We start from the raw sequence: 14,078 nt of genomic DNA on the forward strand, positions 1-14,078 counted from the left end.
ATGTTTCTTTTTGCCTTATTTTATTCAGTTGGCATGTATGAGTTGATAACAGTTTGCTTAGTAATCTCATTCCATATCTGGATAATTTATACAATATCATAGAGGATACTGCTATGATACTGCATTATAGTTTTTTGTACAGTATGTTAACATAATAGCCAAAATACTTGGACATACGTGAATGAGAATAAACCTAAATAGGAATTTGTTTCTATAGGAATTTGTTTCAGTCACAATGCAAATTATGTAGTTTAGAGACATATATAATGTTACAAATGGCTATTTCTATTTAAATAAATGTTGTTTTCTTAAAATGTTCTGTTTGTCCAAGAATTCTCTTGCAGCAATGCAGGTCTTTGGCATTTAGAAGCTGCTAGTTTAGGACCTGTGAGAAGTCAGTTTCTCAAACTAGAGACTGTGATTTACTTGTCTGCTTGCTGGAATGGTATCCCAGATTACATTTCAAAAAGTTACATAGGTTGATTGACAAAGGTTGGCTAGGCCTACCCAAGATTTTGTTGTATTATTATGCATTTTCCTTTGCATGGCACCCCTGTGCATTGCAAACGAATGTCTGGGATCATTGGTCGCTTCCACCTGAGAGAGCCCCTCCCTGGTTTTGTTTTGAACAAGAAGTTATTGCCCCTATTTTGCCATTACAAAGCCTTTCTATTAAACTAACCGGAGTAGTTAAGTCTGTAATTTCGCATTTGCACGCAAAAAGTGTTTAATTCAGACATTTATTTAAATGTTGCCTTGAACATATGGCTAAACCCTAATTTATGTATTGAAAGATCCCTTTTCTGCTGGTCAGAGTGGATTGCGAGGGGGGTTACTACACTCAGTGACCTATATGAGAGTGGAGAGTTGAGATCTTTTGTCAATTTGGTTCAATGCTTTGAGATTCCCAGATCTCAGTTCTATACGTATTTACAGCTATGCCACATGCTCGGTGCTATTTTGGGGAGAAGCATCCCCCCCTAAAGCGGCAGATACTCTAAGAGAGGTGATTACTGCTTTTGGAAAAGGACATGAGGCATCAGTGTATGTTAATTCAGAGTCTTGGGGACAGACCTTTATGGGAGAAAGATTTAAACTTGGTATTGGAGGAAGTATGGGGTAGGATTCTAAAGAATGTCAAGTCTGCATCTCGATAGTCAAGGGTACACCATGTGCAATTCAAGATATCACATAGATTCTGTTGGACCCCATCTAGATTGTATATGCTTGGTCTTAAAACACACCCACCAGCTGGCTATACCAATCAGAAAATGGAGACTTAATCCATGTTTTTTTGGGGTGTGTTAAGATCCAAGAATTTTGGTTGAAGGTTTAGAGTTGTATGTGTGACGTTATGGGCACTCAAATGGTACTTTGCCCCAGACTCTGTATTTTGGGTGATGGGGCGGTCATACATTTGGGGGATAAACATAAAAAAACTGGGTTCAGATTGGTGATTTAAACCCATAAGATTTAAATTTTAACTTAAATCTTATGGAATTTTGGATTCCTTGCACTTTGGCCTGCTCACTTGTGGCCAAAAGACAAATCATTTTTAAAACATGATTTTCAATAAAACAATTTTAATTGTAACTACTCAATGAGGACATAATTGTCTGTAAAGCTGCTTTGAAATTGGGGAGTGAAAGCTGTGTAGTTTAAAGCGCTATACAAATAAAAATTACTATGACTTGCACAATTATAGAAAAGAAAAAAACCACACAATTGGTGAGTCCTGTAATAACCACTGTTTATTATTCAAATGTTATGATTGGATTTACAGGCAAATGGGTAACAAGCAGAGGTGTGTCGGTCCTTTGGGGTGTGTTTGTAAAATGCCTGGATAAAAGTGGGATGGGGTCTCTTTAAAATCTGTTACACTCTCTAGAACCAAAGGACCACATAAAAACTGTGCATCAAACATACTCTTACTAAAGAACAAGAGATCACAAATACTTGATACATTATAAATTAAAAATACTGTTTTATACATAAATGAGTATGTGTTGGTTGCACTTATGTCCACACTGTTGTAGAGAGAGGGCAGAGGCCTATTTGTCTACTGTTTAAGTGGCACATTCCATATTTTAATCTCTCAGTTGGACATTTCACATGTTGGCTGAGGAACCGCAAAAAAATGGTCTAAATAAGACCATAACTTAAGAAAATACGGATATGGTAAGAAAGAAACAGTGAAATGTAAAAATTTCACTATGCTTCTTAAATCAAAGGACATCAGCGTTGAGTTTCTTCTAAGTTATGATGTGATGTCCATAAGCAGAACACGTTTAGAAAATTGTGACATGGATTATGTCCATACATTTAGGCAAAAGAAACTCACAATGATTAACTAGCAACATTTGATTACTGTCTCACATAAAGCAAATCATTCAGATAAATACAAAATATTAGAGACATATGGTGTATGTTCAGACATGTTTTGGGGTGTGCAAGTTAACTGTCAATAAAGAGGGTTCTCATTATGCATCAATGTCTGCTGAAAATAAACCACAAGTAAAATAAATGATTGAGTTATGATGCAACACTGAGCCATGTATACAGGCAAGCACATATATCACAGAACATATTATGTAGATTTATATATATTATGTGAAAGTTTTGGCTGATGTTTAGTTTTTTTTTTTATAAATGAACTGATGAAGTGGCTGGTTGGGTCTTAGTTTCAAATCAGCCATTCCTGAATCATTTAAGCATATTTACACAAATAACAGTTCTCTATATTATAATAATAATAATTAAAAAACAAAAAACATTCACACAAAAATTGAACATTTGAAATAATTATTAGCACCAGTGTATCAGAAAAGGTCTTGCTACGCAAATGTACAAAGTTGCATAGGGTTGAATTTTGCTTGTTAATGTGATTTGCAGTACACCTGTAGTAAGCAGCAGCCTTTTAAAAATAAAATAAAAACACATCTAAACATGAAATTGTAGTGTTTAAACAAATAAAAACATGAAATGTATTGCAACCATGATGGGTCTTTGAAATGTATGAACCCATGTGAAATCAACTTTCAGTACTGAATTTATGTACACTTAATCTGAATAATGTATGTGTGTGTGTGTGTGTATATATATATATATATATATATATATATATATATATATATATATATATATATATATATATGTGTATATATGACAGGGTCAGTACCAGATCTAGGATGGGGTACTGAGAAAGTAAATGCGCATTATGAACAAATTAAGATTCCTTCACTGTTAGCTTTGATTGAGTAGTAATAGGCGACCAAAGTGTTATAGATTATGATATATACTAGCAAACTTCCCCAAACAAACACAAAATCCTGAAGTCTCACCTTATGGTTGGCTTCGGTGTTTATTTAATTCTGGCTAAAAACAAGCACATGATGGCCTTCCCTTAAATCTGATGTAAAGACCAGGAAGGTTTGAGGTGGTGCAGTCATGTGGATTTACGTTAAACTCAAGAGGTACACATAATCTCTTGCAGCTTGCTGTAACACACACACACACACACACACACACGCACACACACACACGCACACACACACACACACACACACACGCACACACACGCACACACACACACGCACACTTATGATGACTCTACATAGACATTTTTATACTGTAAGAACTATAGATTCTATCCCCTAACCCTACCCCTAAACCTCACAAAACACTTTACATTTTCAATAAAACATAATTTTGTATGTTTTTTAAGCAATTTAAATTATAGGAGCACTAGAAATGTCCTCATAAACCACATTTATAGCATAATACCCTTGTAGTTACCAGTTTGTAACCTTAAAAATAGTCCTTGTAAACCACCCGAACACACACACACACACACACACACACACACACACACACACACACACACACACACACACACAGATGGTGAGCGCCATTACTTTGAGTTCTTCACGTTGTAGCATTTCTGCACATTGAAATTTAAAAGCTGCTTTCGTCGTCTTGTAGGAAAAATTTGGATTGAAAAAAATAGTGTCTTGTATGAATACAGACAACAAACGTAATAAAAGTAACAAAAAAAAAAAACAAGGTAAAAAGGATATGAAACAAAACGAAGCCTGTTTTGGTTGAGGGTGGCTTCTTGACCATGTGTCGGACATGGTAGAGGTCCACGGCATGGACAAGGGAGTAGAGCGTAAGGCAGAAGTAGCGTTGTAGCATGAAAGTTAAGGCCGCTCTAAAGACGGAGTGTTGAAGCAGCCTTCTGGCAGTGTGTTCTTGATGTCGTTGAGGTTAGCGATGTCTGCTCGAATCTCTCGGATCTGACGATCATAGTCAGTGATCATGTCCTCCTGGCTCTTGGCTATGTCATTCAGCTCCTTCAGCTTCCTGTCCAGCTCACTTCCTGCCATCTTCTCCTTGGCATCTTTTAGAGCATTATCGATCTGATTCAGCTTGCTCAGATCCACCTTATCGATGTTGCCTGGAAGAGGACAAGTTGGAGTTTTTAAACCAATATTCACCAATGGCTGAAAATTTTGTGATTTTTGTCAGTGACCAGAGTGGTATCACAACCCCTGTTTTGTGTACATAAAACCAAAAACAGACTCACGTCAGTATGGATAGGAATCATGAAACATTTTACGTTTCTGGTTCCAACTTGATTCCACCTAACAAATCTAGTTCTTAATTCCTTGAACGAATCTTTTAGTCGTATAAAGAAAGATGTATTTGGAAATAATTAATGCATTTAATAAAAAGAGATAATTTCTTTTTCTTGAAGATTCTTGCAAAAGGCTTTTACACAGACTAATAGAGATCCTTCTTATAAAACAACAACAACAACAACAAAAAACACTAATTACAATAAAACATTGTGTATCTTGAACAACACATTAGCTGCTTTTCCACTATCGAGCTGACCGGTTCTCATTGCAGAACGCTGCCGTTCTGTACCGCTCAGGGCTCGGGGTTCAAGTTTCTTTTTCTACAATCGTGCTGTGAAATCAGGATTAAAATGGACTAGTGACACTGGTAAAAAGAGAAAAAAAAAACTGAGAAAAAAAACTGAGTATTTAGTCGTGTTTCTTCTGCATCGACGTTTAGCATTTGGAACGTTCAAGAACAGTTGAAGGAACGTCACATCTAACTGTTTTTTCAGTCTGTCAGCCAATTAATAAGCAGTAGTTCAGAGTTGGCCAGATCACATTTGTGCAATGTCGAGTCCAGATTCTGAGCTTTTAAACGACACCTATTTTTGTCAAGTGAGTATTTTTTTATTAATTAGCTATCCCCACTAATTTAATATCGGTTATAAATGGCACATAAATTCCATATCGGTGCATTCCTTAATCCTCTGGATGTTGTTCTTACCGAGTTGGCTTAATAATTCATTGATTGTAGTCAGCACTGTCCTGACAGCATTTTTGGCTTTCCGGGCATTGCCCTCTGCTTCTTTAGCATTGTCAGATGCCTGTGAAGTAGAGAACTGTCAATAAAAACTCAAAGACTTCAATGAGATTTTAAAACAGGTTTTACACGAGGTCAAAGAGGCCATAACCCACCATGTTTGCCATCATCATGTCTGCATCTGCCTCTGCTTTCTTCTTTTCTAGCTCTTTTTCAGCAGCTGTCAGCTGGCCCATCATGTTGTTCACTTCTCCATCCAGTTTCATGGTGTCCTCAAAAGCTTTTTCTGCATCAGCTTTTGTCTTGGCTGAGCCCTGAGGAACAAGCACATTGAATCATGTATGCAGTTCCAGCTTTAGAAATACACTCCGGAGAGGACACCCCAGAACGTCTTTTATTACAACTCATTATGTACCTTCTGCACATCATTGGCGATTTTCTCAGCTTCCTCTGCCTTCATCTTGGCCTCTTTAGCATCTGCTGCTGCATTTCCAAGAGCCACCTCGGCCCGTCTGGTCTTATCATTAGCTTCATTGATTGTCGCATTAATTTCCGGGATTCGCTTCATGGCATCCTCGGCAGCGGTTTTGTTGTCGTTTACTCTCTTGTCAAAGTCTGAAGTGAGATACGTATTTGTAGTATTATTCAATATTTCAAACAAATCTAATTATATCAATTTATAAGATATAATTTAATTAATTCAACAATCTGAAATTTTAGGCAGCGACTTTAGACCCCTCACCTCTGAGGTTGTTCAGAATGTCCTGGGCCTCCTGAAAAGTAGATCTGCCTTTTTTTGCTGCCTCCTCAGCCAAAGCCTTGGCTGCGTCTGCACGTGCCAACAACTGATCAGCCGTCTGAAATAGACAGGGATAGAAGAGGAAAAAATGTAAGACAAATAATATGGGGGGAAAGATTTTTTTTTTACTCTAAATATTTCTACTTTATTCACGCAATATAGCATACTCATAATGCTACACATCTATTCTCATAATTTTGATTTTATTCACAAAGCACAACTTTATTCTCTTAATGCTATGACATCCTCAAAATCGTAGATTTTTTTATTTTGACGCGGCACTAAATGCCATTGTACTGCTGAACAACCTTTTAAAATCAAGCGATTCTGTAATTTGGCAACTAAGAACAGCCATTTAGCTCCTAAATGTATTGTCACTCTCTAGTACTGCCTACTTTGGAAAACGATGATGTTAGGAATCCGAAAACAGAGTTTTCAAATGAAAAGGTATAAGTGTGGATGTGGCCTAACATTCAGAAAAAGCATATGTGGGAAGGTTTGTAGAAGGTTGTGGGGAAACAATTACACAAGAGTAATACTTCACATTGATTGGTCAATTGAGGCATTTCACGGTAAAATATGCTTGTATAATGACCGCTAAACTGTATTTGCAGTATTTGTCTATTGTATAGAAAACAGCAGTTTGGAGATTCTTCAAATTCTCTTATGTTGTGTTCCAAAGAAGAAAAAAGTCATACAGGTTTAGAACAACATGAACGTGAGTAAATGATGACTGAATATTAATTTATGGGCAAACTATTCCTTTCAGCAGCTAAAAAGAAATTAATAATCTGAGCTGAGTTTAATAAGCACAATGATTGAGTTCATGGCTCGGTTCTTTCATTAAGAACATGACATTTAGCTCAATCAGATTATGATGAGACTGTGGACTATGACCAGCAGTATCACTCATCTCTCATCACTATCATTTGTGACTCCTGGCTCTCTTGCTACATGGTTAATTCTTACATTCCAACCATGTGAAAGAGCATGAGCTGAAGAAAGAAGTAAAAAGACTCCAAACACCACCACAAAATGATAACCCTCATGTATATTGAAACATTTACTTTTTCAGTTCTTTTACACATGGCTGTGCTGAATAATTGTAGTACAGAGACCATAAAAAGTTTTAAGGTGAAGTAAAACATTTTCTATGTTTAAATACTTTCTCATATCATATTAACCTTGTGAGACCTTGCATACAACTGCACGGACATTGTATTTTGGCTTTGCTTTATTCACGCATAATTTCAATTCATTTAAACCGACTCATCTCAGTTCAGGAGACCCTGTGCTGTCAGTAAAGGGGTAAAGTTTCAACCCACAGAGTCATGTGACAAGACAGCATGATGCCGACCACAGCAGAGTTTGTCTTGGTGAGAAACGGCAACAAAACTACACCTGGTAAGAAACCTAATTAAGTTTTTACATCAAAACCTGTTTGAGTCAAAAGATTAGAGTCTCTAGTTTCATCCGATATGCAATTTTAAAATTTGAGAGATTTATTGCTAAACACAATGTACACTAATGTGTACTTGAGCCCATTTTTTCCTTTAGAAATCATATATTTACTGTGCATTATCACATTGACATTAAATGGTTTCATCCAAAAGCTGAAAAATGTTGCTTTCAGAGTTGCTGTTTATATGGAGTTAGGATGAAAATAAGGGCATTTCAAACTGTTCTGAGACCAGAGCAGACAGACAGCACACTGGAGGTTAAATCATTCATTAAATAGTAATAGCAAGCAATTCGATACTGTAAAATAATAAGGCCTTAAACACCTTTTTATTCAGTACAACTAACTTTTGGTTTCCTGTTCTGCAAAAGGGTGTGTAAGCAAACTGCCATCTATAGAAATTAGTATCCTTTATCTATACTCCCTGACATAAGAACTAACGTATTTCAACAGACATGTATGTCACATCCAGATAAGGTAAAGAATGACTTGATTGGTTAGTCTAGTAGACGAGTTGCTTTGCTGAACATATATAATGATGAGCTAGACATTAAACGTGGGAGAATGATCTGATATGCTCTGGTGTGTCACTTCTTTCTCCCCTCATGAGTATCCGGATTGAGACAGCGACTGCAAACCTGACTTGATACTTGGGGGGCCAATTCTAAAAATTCCTTACAGATATTTTGAATCGAAATGAATTATGCTAATTTCGGATATAATGTCTGTAACATCTCAAAAACATGAATAACCAACATTCCTGGAAACAACATAAACAATTCAATAAAAAAAAATCTGACCTTCTATAGCTTGGTATTATTTAAAATTTCACAACTTAGACCCGCTGGTCACATATGTTGCCAAACTTTTTAAGAAAGTTTGCTCTAGAAATATTATATATATTTTTTGCATGTTTATTAGGTGCTACTAGTTACAGATCAAACAGAGAAATGGAAAATGCACATGGCAGTCACGCTGTGGAAGGAAGAAAATAAAACAATCGTTTGCATACCTGTTGTTCAGTCTTTCCTTTCTCTAGTAGTTTGCGAACTTCAGTCTCTTTGCCCCTCAGGTCCTCCCTCAGGTCATTGTACTCCTTCTCTGTCTTATCTATCAGTTTGTCCAGGTCTGAAGCCTCCTTCTTAATCTTATTGGCCTCATCCTGAGATCAGAGGAATTCAAGGATATTTGATTATGGATACAACAGAGTTGATTGTGCAAAGCAAGACAAGTCAAACGTTCTAAAAATCAGCACCTCTAACGATTTGGTGTCAAACGGGGGCAAGGTGGTCAAGTTAGCATAGATCTTCAGAGCTTTGTTGCCAGCCTCCTCTGCTTCAGTTTGCACCTTGGTAGCCTGTTTCTCAAGGTTCTTGGCCAAGTCATTTGCCTCATTGTACCTGAGAACAAATGGACAACCGGTTGGTTTTAAAACAAGACTGCTTATAACATCAGTCTACAAATGTCTCCAATTAGACCCTTAAACGGACAGACTGATATTTCATGCTGACTTGGGGAACTCCATGATGATGGAAACCTTGTAGTACTCCATTTGCATCCTTAGCTACCAACTGAATAAATGTACTTTGGTAAGAAATGTCAAATACATACTTCCTGTTGAGTTCATCAATGTCACTGCTCATCTTGTTCTCGCCATCCAGTGACTTCTTCAGAAGATTATAAGCTTTGGTAGAAGTGTCATTTGCGTCCTTTGCAATCTTCTCAATCTGATCTGCGTCTGTTTTATGTCTGTACAAATATTACCAGAACATGTTAAGTAACATTTGTGGTGTGAAAAAGCAATGTCAGATTCATTTTCATTAGAATAACTCACTTTTCTGACAGTTTACGGGCTTCCTCTGCCAGAAGCGTCATATTGTTTGGATCTCCAGAAGTTGTGGGTATTTGAATGTCCTATGGAAAAAATAAAAAATGATTACGATTAAGAGATTTGGCAATTTATAGACATTCTTAGAATATTAAGGTATATTCTCTTAACTGGGTGTAAAAGCTCACCACTTTACTGATTGCCTCCTTGGCTTTGTCCAGCTCCTCTCTGGCAGTACTGATCAGGTCCTCGGCATCACGGACTCGGTTACGAGCAATATCTGCCTGATTGCCTGTGTTGTCTACAGTGTTTCTGATGTTCTGCAGTCTGTTCCACTGAGTGTTCAGGGTCTTATTGATGTTGTTTAGACGATCCAAAAGTCCATTATCAACTTCTGTTTGGTAACAGTGAAAGATGACAGAATAATTATGATACAAAGTGTCTTATGTGACACTGTTAAATATTAAATAGATGTTGCATATACCATGTGACTTCACAAATGTGTAATGCAAAAATGAAAATATTGATGAAAAATGAAATGATTCGAAACAATTACAATTCTTTGCTATTCTACAATTCTACGAAATTTGGTCATGATTTTGGTATGATTCATAATACATTTTTTAGAATACGCAAAGACAAATGCAGGGAGGCACAACAAGGTTTTACATTCATAGGCTTGAGAATTGCATTTTAGAAAAGAAATGAACATGTAATACGCTATTGTAGTTGGTTATTATGGCAGTATACAAATCAAAGCATTTAATTATTTTTTGTCAGATTGCACTTTATACCAAAAACAAAAATACAGAATAATATTTAGAAAATTTTTAAAAGACTTTGACAGAAAATACCTTTGCTAGCCTGTGCCTCTTCCAGCAAGTCCATGATTGTTTTCTCTGCCTCCTTAAGTCTGTCCTCAAAGGCCTTGTCACTCACTGTATCTTGACTGTTGTCAAGATTATCAATTAAGGTCTGCAGGTCAAGAAGCTTCTGTCTCTGCTGGTTAACCTATGCAAAAAAGACAGAGGAATCTGTACTGGTATTCTCAGTTACAAACAAAAGTCCTTTAGGGAAAATATGCAGCTACTTCTTGTGGATGCATTCAGAAGATTAAGACCTTACCTTGTCCCTGACCAGACTGTAACAGTTGGGGCACTGCTGGCAGCCTGGTGTAGAGCGGTTGTAGAAGTAATTTTCCTCACACATGTCACAGCGAGCTCCCACAAACCCTGGATGACACTGGCAACGCCCATCTTCCCTGCACTGGGTGGACTGGGAGCCTTCTGGGTCACAGTCGCAAGCTGAAACAAAAAAAAAATGAAAACAATCAAATGAATCAAAAACAAACAAAAAAGTACACTGTCATGACCGCCCAGCCCTGTATACATTTATTTTATTAGCTTTTATTAGAATAAAAGTTCTCAAGAGTTCTGTTATGCAAATATACACAAAAATAGCAGGAAATCTTACGTTTGCATCCAGAGGAACTGAAGCCGAAGAAGTTGACCTCACAACGCTCACAGTGCTGACCTGTGACCCCAGGCTGACATTCACATTGACCGTTGACAATGTCACACTGCCCGTTTGTGGAGCCAATAGGGTTGCAGTTGCATCTGTGAAAACAAATTCAAAAGACACGTTTTAAAAATGTGCAGGTCTACTAACCTTTATGCTACAAATTCGGCACCATTTTAAAATGGAGAGAATTCAATTAAATACCTTTCGCAGCCCTCGCCGCTTTGTAGGTTGTAGAAACCAGGCTTGCATGCACTGCAGTCTCTGTTAATTACGTGTGGAAGGCAATTACACTGGCCTGTCACCTGCAAACAGGTAGTCTGCCTGTTCACTGTACCGTATGAAGAGCACGAGCATGCTGCAGATGTGAAAAAATACATACATGTTATATGTTATAATGTATGTGTAAATAAATATTTGGTGTTTTAGAAATTATGAAGGATCCAAAACATTCTACCCTGCTGAAAAATCTAATTAAAACTAGCTATAGGTGGTAGCACAACTGTTTTGTGCAGACTGTCATAAGATGTTACTCATGTCTAAAATGTTTACTTGTCTATTTATTAAAATATAAAGTATATTTTGTATGTAATCTACCTACCCACCCACCCACCTACCTTCCTAAAGCTGGTCTAAATGCTAATTCAGCTGGAGTACCAGCTGGTGAACCTGGTTTTAACCATCTTGGTTTTTGGACCAGAAAAAATTATGTTCCAAAAAACAGATTGACCACCTTAAACTGGTATTTCCTGGTTATTCTAGCATGGTACATTCTGAGTAAGTATGAAACACTCACGTTTGCACTTGTCGGCTACATCTGAAGCACGGGCGTCACCATAGAAACCCTCTTTGCAACGGTCACAGAAGCTGCCAGCGGTGTTGTAAATGCACTTGAGGCATTGGCCTGATTCTCGGTCACAGTTACCCACAGCATTGGGGTCAATGTTGTTATTGCAACTGCATACAATACATGACCTGACGGGACCTTTCTCACCCAGAGGGTCGCCGAAGAAGCCATCATCACACAGCTCGCATCGCTTACCTGGACACAGAATGACATCAGGTGTGGTTATATTTACTATAATCAATGAAATATGATCACACATAAGCACCAAATGGGATAAATGCTCTGAGAGGGCTAGCTCACCCCAAAATGAAAACCACCTCAGTCGCTATTCACTATCATTGCATATTTTCTTCACACAATGAAAGTGAATGGTGGCTGATGCTAACAATTCGCCTTTTATCTCCTTTAGTGTTCCTCATAAGAAAGTAAGTCATACAGGTTTGGAACAACACAAAGGAGCGTAAAAGATGAAGTTTCATTTTTGTGTGAACTATGTCTTTAAGAGTTAAATTTAAGATTCATTGTACCTGTGGTGCCACTTGGGCAATTAGTACAGACCACCTCTTTGGTCTTGGGCACAACAGCGCATGAGGCACCTGCAGGGCAGGGACAAGGTTTACAGTCTGTAGGAGACCCCAATGTTGAATCACCATAGAAGCCATCCTTACACCTCTCACAGCTCATGCCAGCAGTATTGTGCTGGCAGTTACACATTCCTGCAAACAGAGAACAAAGGAACGACCATGTAATAATACATATCACCACAAGATGGCAACATTATACAAAACACAAAGCTAAAAGTAGCTCATACTGTAATAATCTTTATTGGGATGGGACTAGGGCTCTGTTAGGAATAGCATACTACCATTATACTTTTACTATTGCTGCAGTACAGAAAATATACTGTGCACAGTTTAAAATCTTCTTTATCCATACAATACCCAGATGTCCTACTTGCCTAAATGTGCAGTGTACAACAGTTTACTGCAATGATTACTGTATCCCACTAAGAAATGAATGTGCAAGATTTTAATTTCAACTGAACTAGAACTAATATCAGCCCTAACTTTAAAGGGACAAAACTTTTACATCTGGGATGGCATCAGGGTTATTGAATAATGAGAGAATTTTCATTTTTGGGTGAACTATTCTTTTAACATTGCTTTCTGAAAGGGTCATGAATCCCCCCAACCCATATGTACAGGTGGCACATCAATGAAAACAGTGATAGCACTCATTATGTTTATTGTCAAGAGAAAGTGGTTATTTTATCGTTTAATTGAGCCATTTCATTCTTCCGGTTTCAAAACGAAAGTTGAAGCAACCCTGGTCAAAACTAATTTCGTAGTTAACAAATAAAGAATAACTGTCTGGTTCACTTTCATTATGGATTTAGACCTTTTTGCAAAAATTTGTGGTAAAAAAACTAAGCAAAAACAATTAAATTGGTGGTTCAAGTACCCCAGTCCAGGGGACTGCTAAGAATGGTAACTGTAGTAGCAGCATCAGATAAGATCTTAAATTCCCTTAAAATTATACATAATGTTAAGTTAATCAAATTCCATTTTATTTCAATGTGTTTCATGTTGCATGCACCCAGAGTATTTGACCTTCCGGAATGCCCACATCTAGACAACAGATTTGAAATTAATATCCAGCCTGTTGCCTTGAGTCTCCTGAGAGAAGATAAGTAATAATATATCAACACTACGGCAATGCAATGGTAATAAGCCAGTTGTGATGACGAACCTGTCACAGGGTCACAAGTGTCACTGTGTCCGTTGCAGTTACAGGGTTCGCAAGGGCTAAATCGGCCCAGCTCAGGTCGACTCCTCCTGTATCCCAGATCACACTTCTCACAGTGCTGCCCCACGTAGCCCTGAGGGCACACACACCTCTCCACCCAACGAGCTGGAGTTCCAGGGCCATGACGGGCGGTCATGAGGGAAACATTGTCCAAATAACCAGCACCTACAGCAGAAATAAAGACATTATGTCTGAAGGCCTGAACTTCCAAACACTTCGCAGACACTTCAATCTAAAGCGTCTAACAGTATATTTAAGCTATACATTTTATCAGCATGTTTGTTCAATGGAAAGCGAACCCATGACCTTGGCATTGCCAGCTATATGCTCTACCAGTTGAGTTAAATTTCAAGGTTAAAATGACATTGAGTGTCTCACAATGGAGAGCTAAGAGCATTGTCTTCATTGTAATATATAACCAGAGTACAAAACAAATTGT

The 14,078-nt window shown here is 37.6% G+C and overlaps 1 protein-coding gene across 1 annotated transcript in view; it reads right to left on the minus strand.

Annotated features, from left to right (window-relative positions):
* Positions 1-1,738: 1,738 nt before the first annotated feature.
* The window catches only part of LOC127648998 (laminin subunit gamma-1), a 78,453-nt gene continuing 66,113 nt past the window's right edge, over positions 1,739-14,078 (minus strand). Inside the window, exons 12-28 of the mRNA XM_052133871.1 lie at positions 13,583-13,804; positions 12,361-12,549; positions 11,783-12,028; positions 11,191-11,344; positions 10,942-11,084; positions 10,594-10,772; positions 10,323-10,479; positions 9,657-9,862; positions 9,475-9,554; positions 9,252-9,389; positions 8,896-9,040; positions 8,653-8,802; positions 6,125-6,239; positions 5,798-5,997; positions 5,538-5,696; positions 5,347-5,446; positions 1,739-4,456 (exon numbers count right to left, since the gene is read on the minus strand). Of these exons, the coding sequence (XP_051989831.1) occupies positions 4,200-4,456; positions 5,347-5,446; positions 5,538-5,696; positions 5,798-5,997; positions 6,125-6,239; positions 8,653-8,802; positions 8,896-9,040; positions 9,252-9,389; positions 9,475-9,554; positions 9,657-9,862; positions 10,323-10,479; positions 10,594-10,772; positions 10,942-11,084; positions 11,191-11,344; positions 11,783-12,028; positions 12,361-12,549; positions 13,583-13,804 (2,840 nt within the window). The 3' untranslated portion in view covers positions 1,739-4,199. The remainder of the gene's footprint in view (positions 4,457-5,346; positions 5,447-5,537; positions 5,697-5,797; positions 5,998-6,124; positions 6,240-8,652; positions 8,803-8,895; positions 9,041-9,251; positions 9,390-9,474; positions 9,555-9,656; positions 9,863-10,322; positions 10,480-10,593; positions 10,773-10,941; positions 11,085-11,190; positions 11,345-11,782; positions 12,029-12,360; positions 12,550-13,582; positions 13,805-14,078) is intronic.

The sequence above is a fragment of the Xyrauchen texanus genome, chromosome 9, assembly GCF_025860055.1.
Source record: "Xyrauchen texanus isolate HMW12.3.18 chromosome 9, RBS_HiC_50CHRs, whole genome shotgun sequence".
In the NCBI taxonomy this organism is placed as follows: domain Eukaryota; kingdom Metazoa; phylum Chordata; class Actinopteri; order Cypriniformes; family Catostomidae; genus Xyrauchen; species Xyrauchen texanus.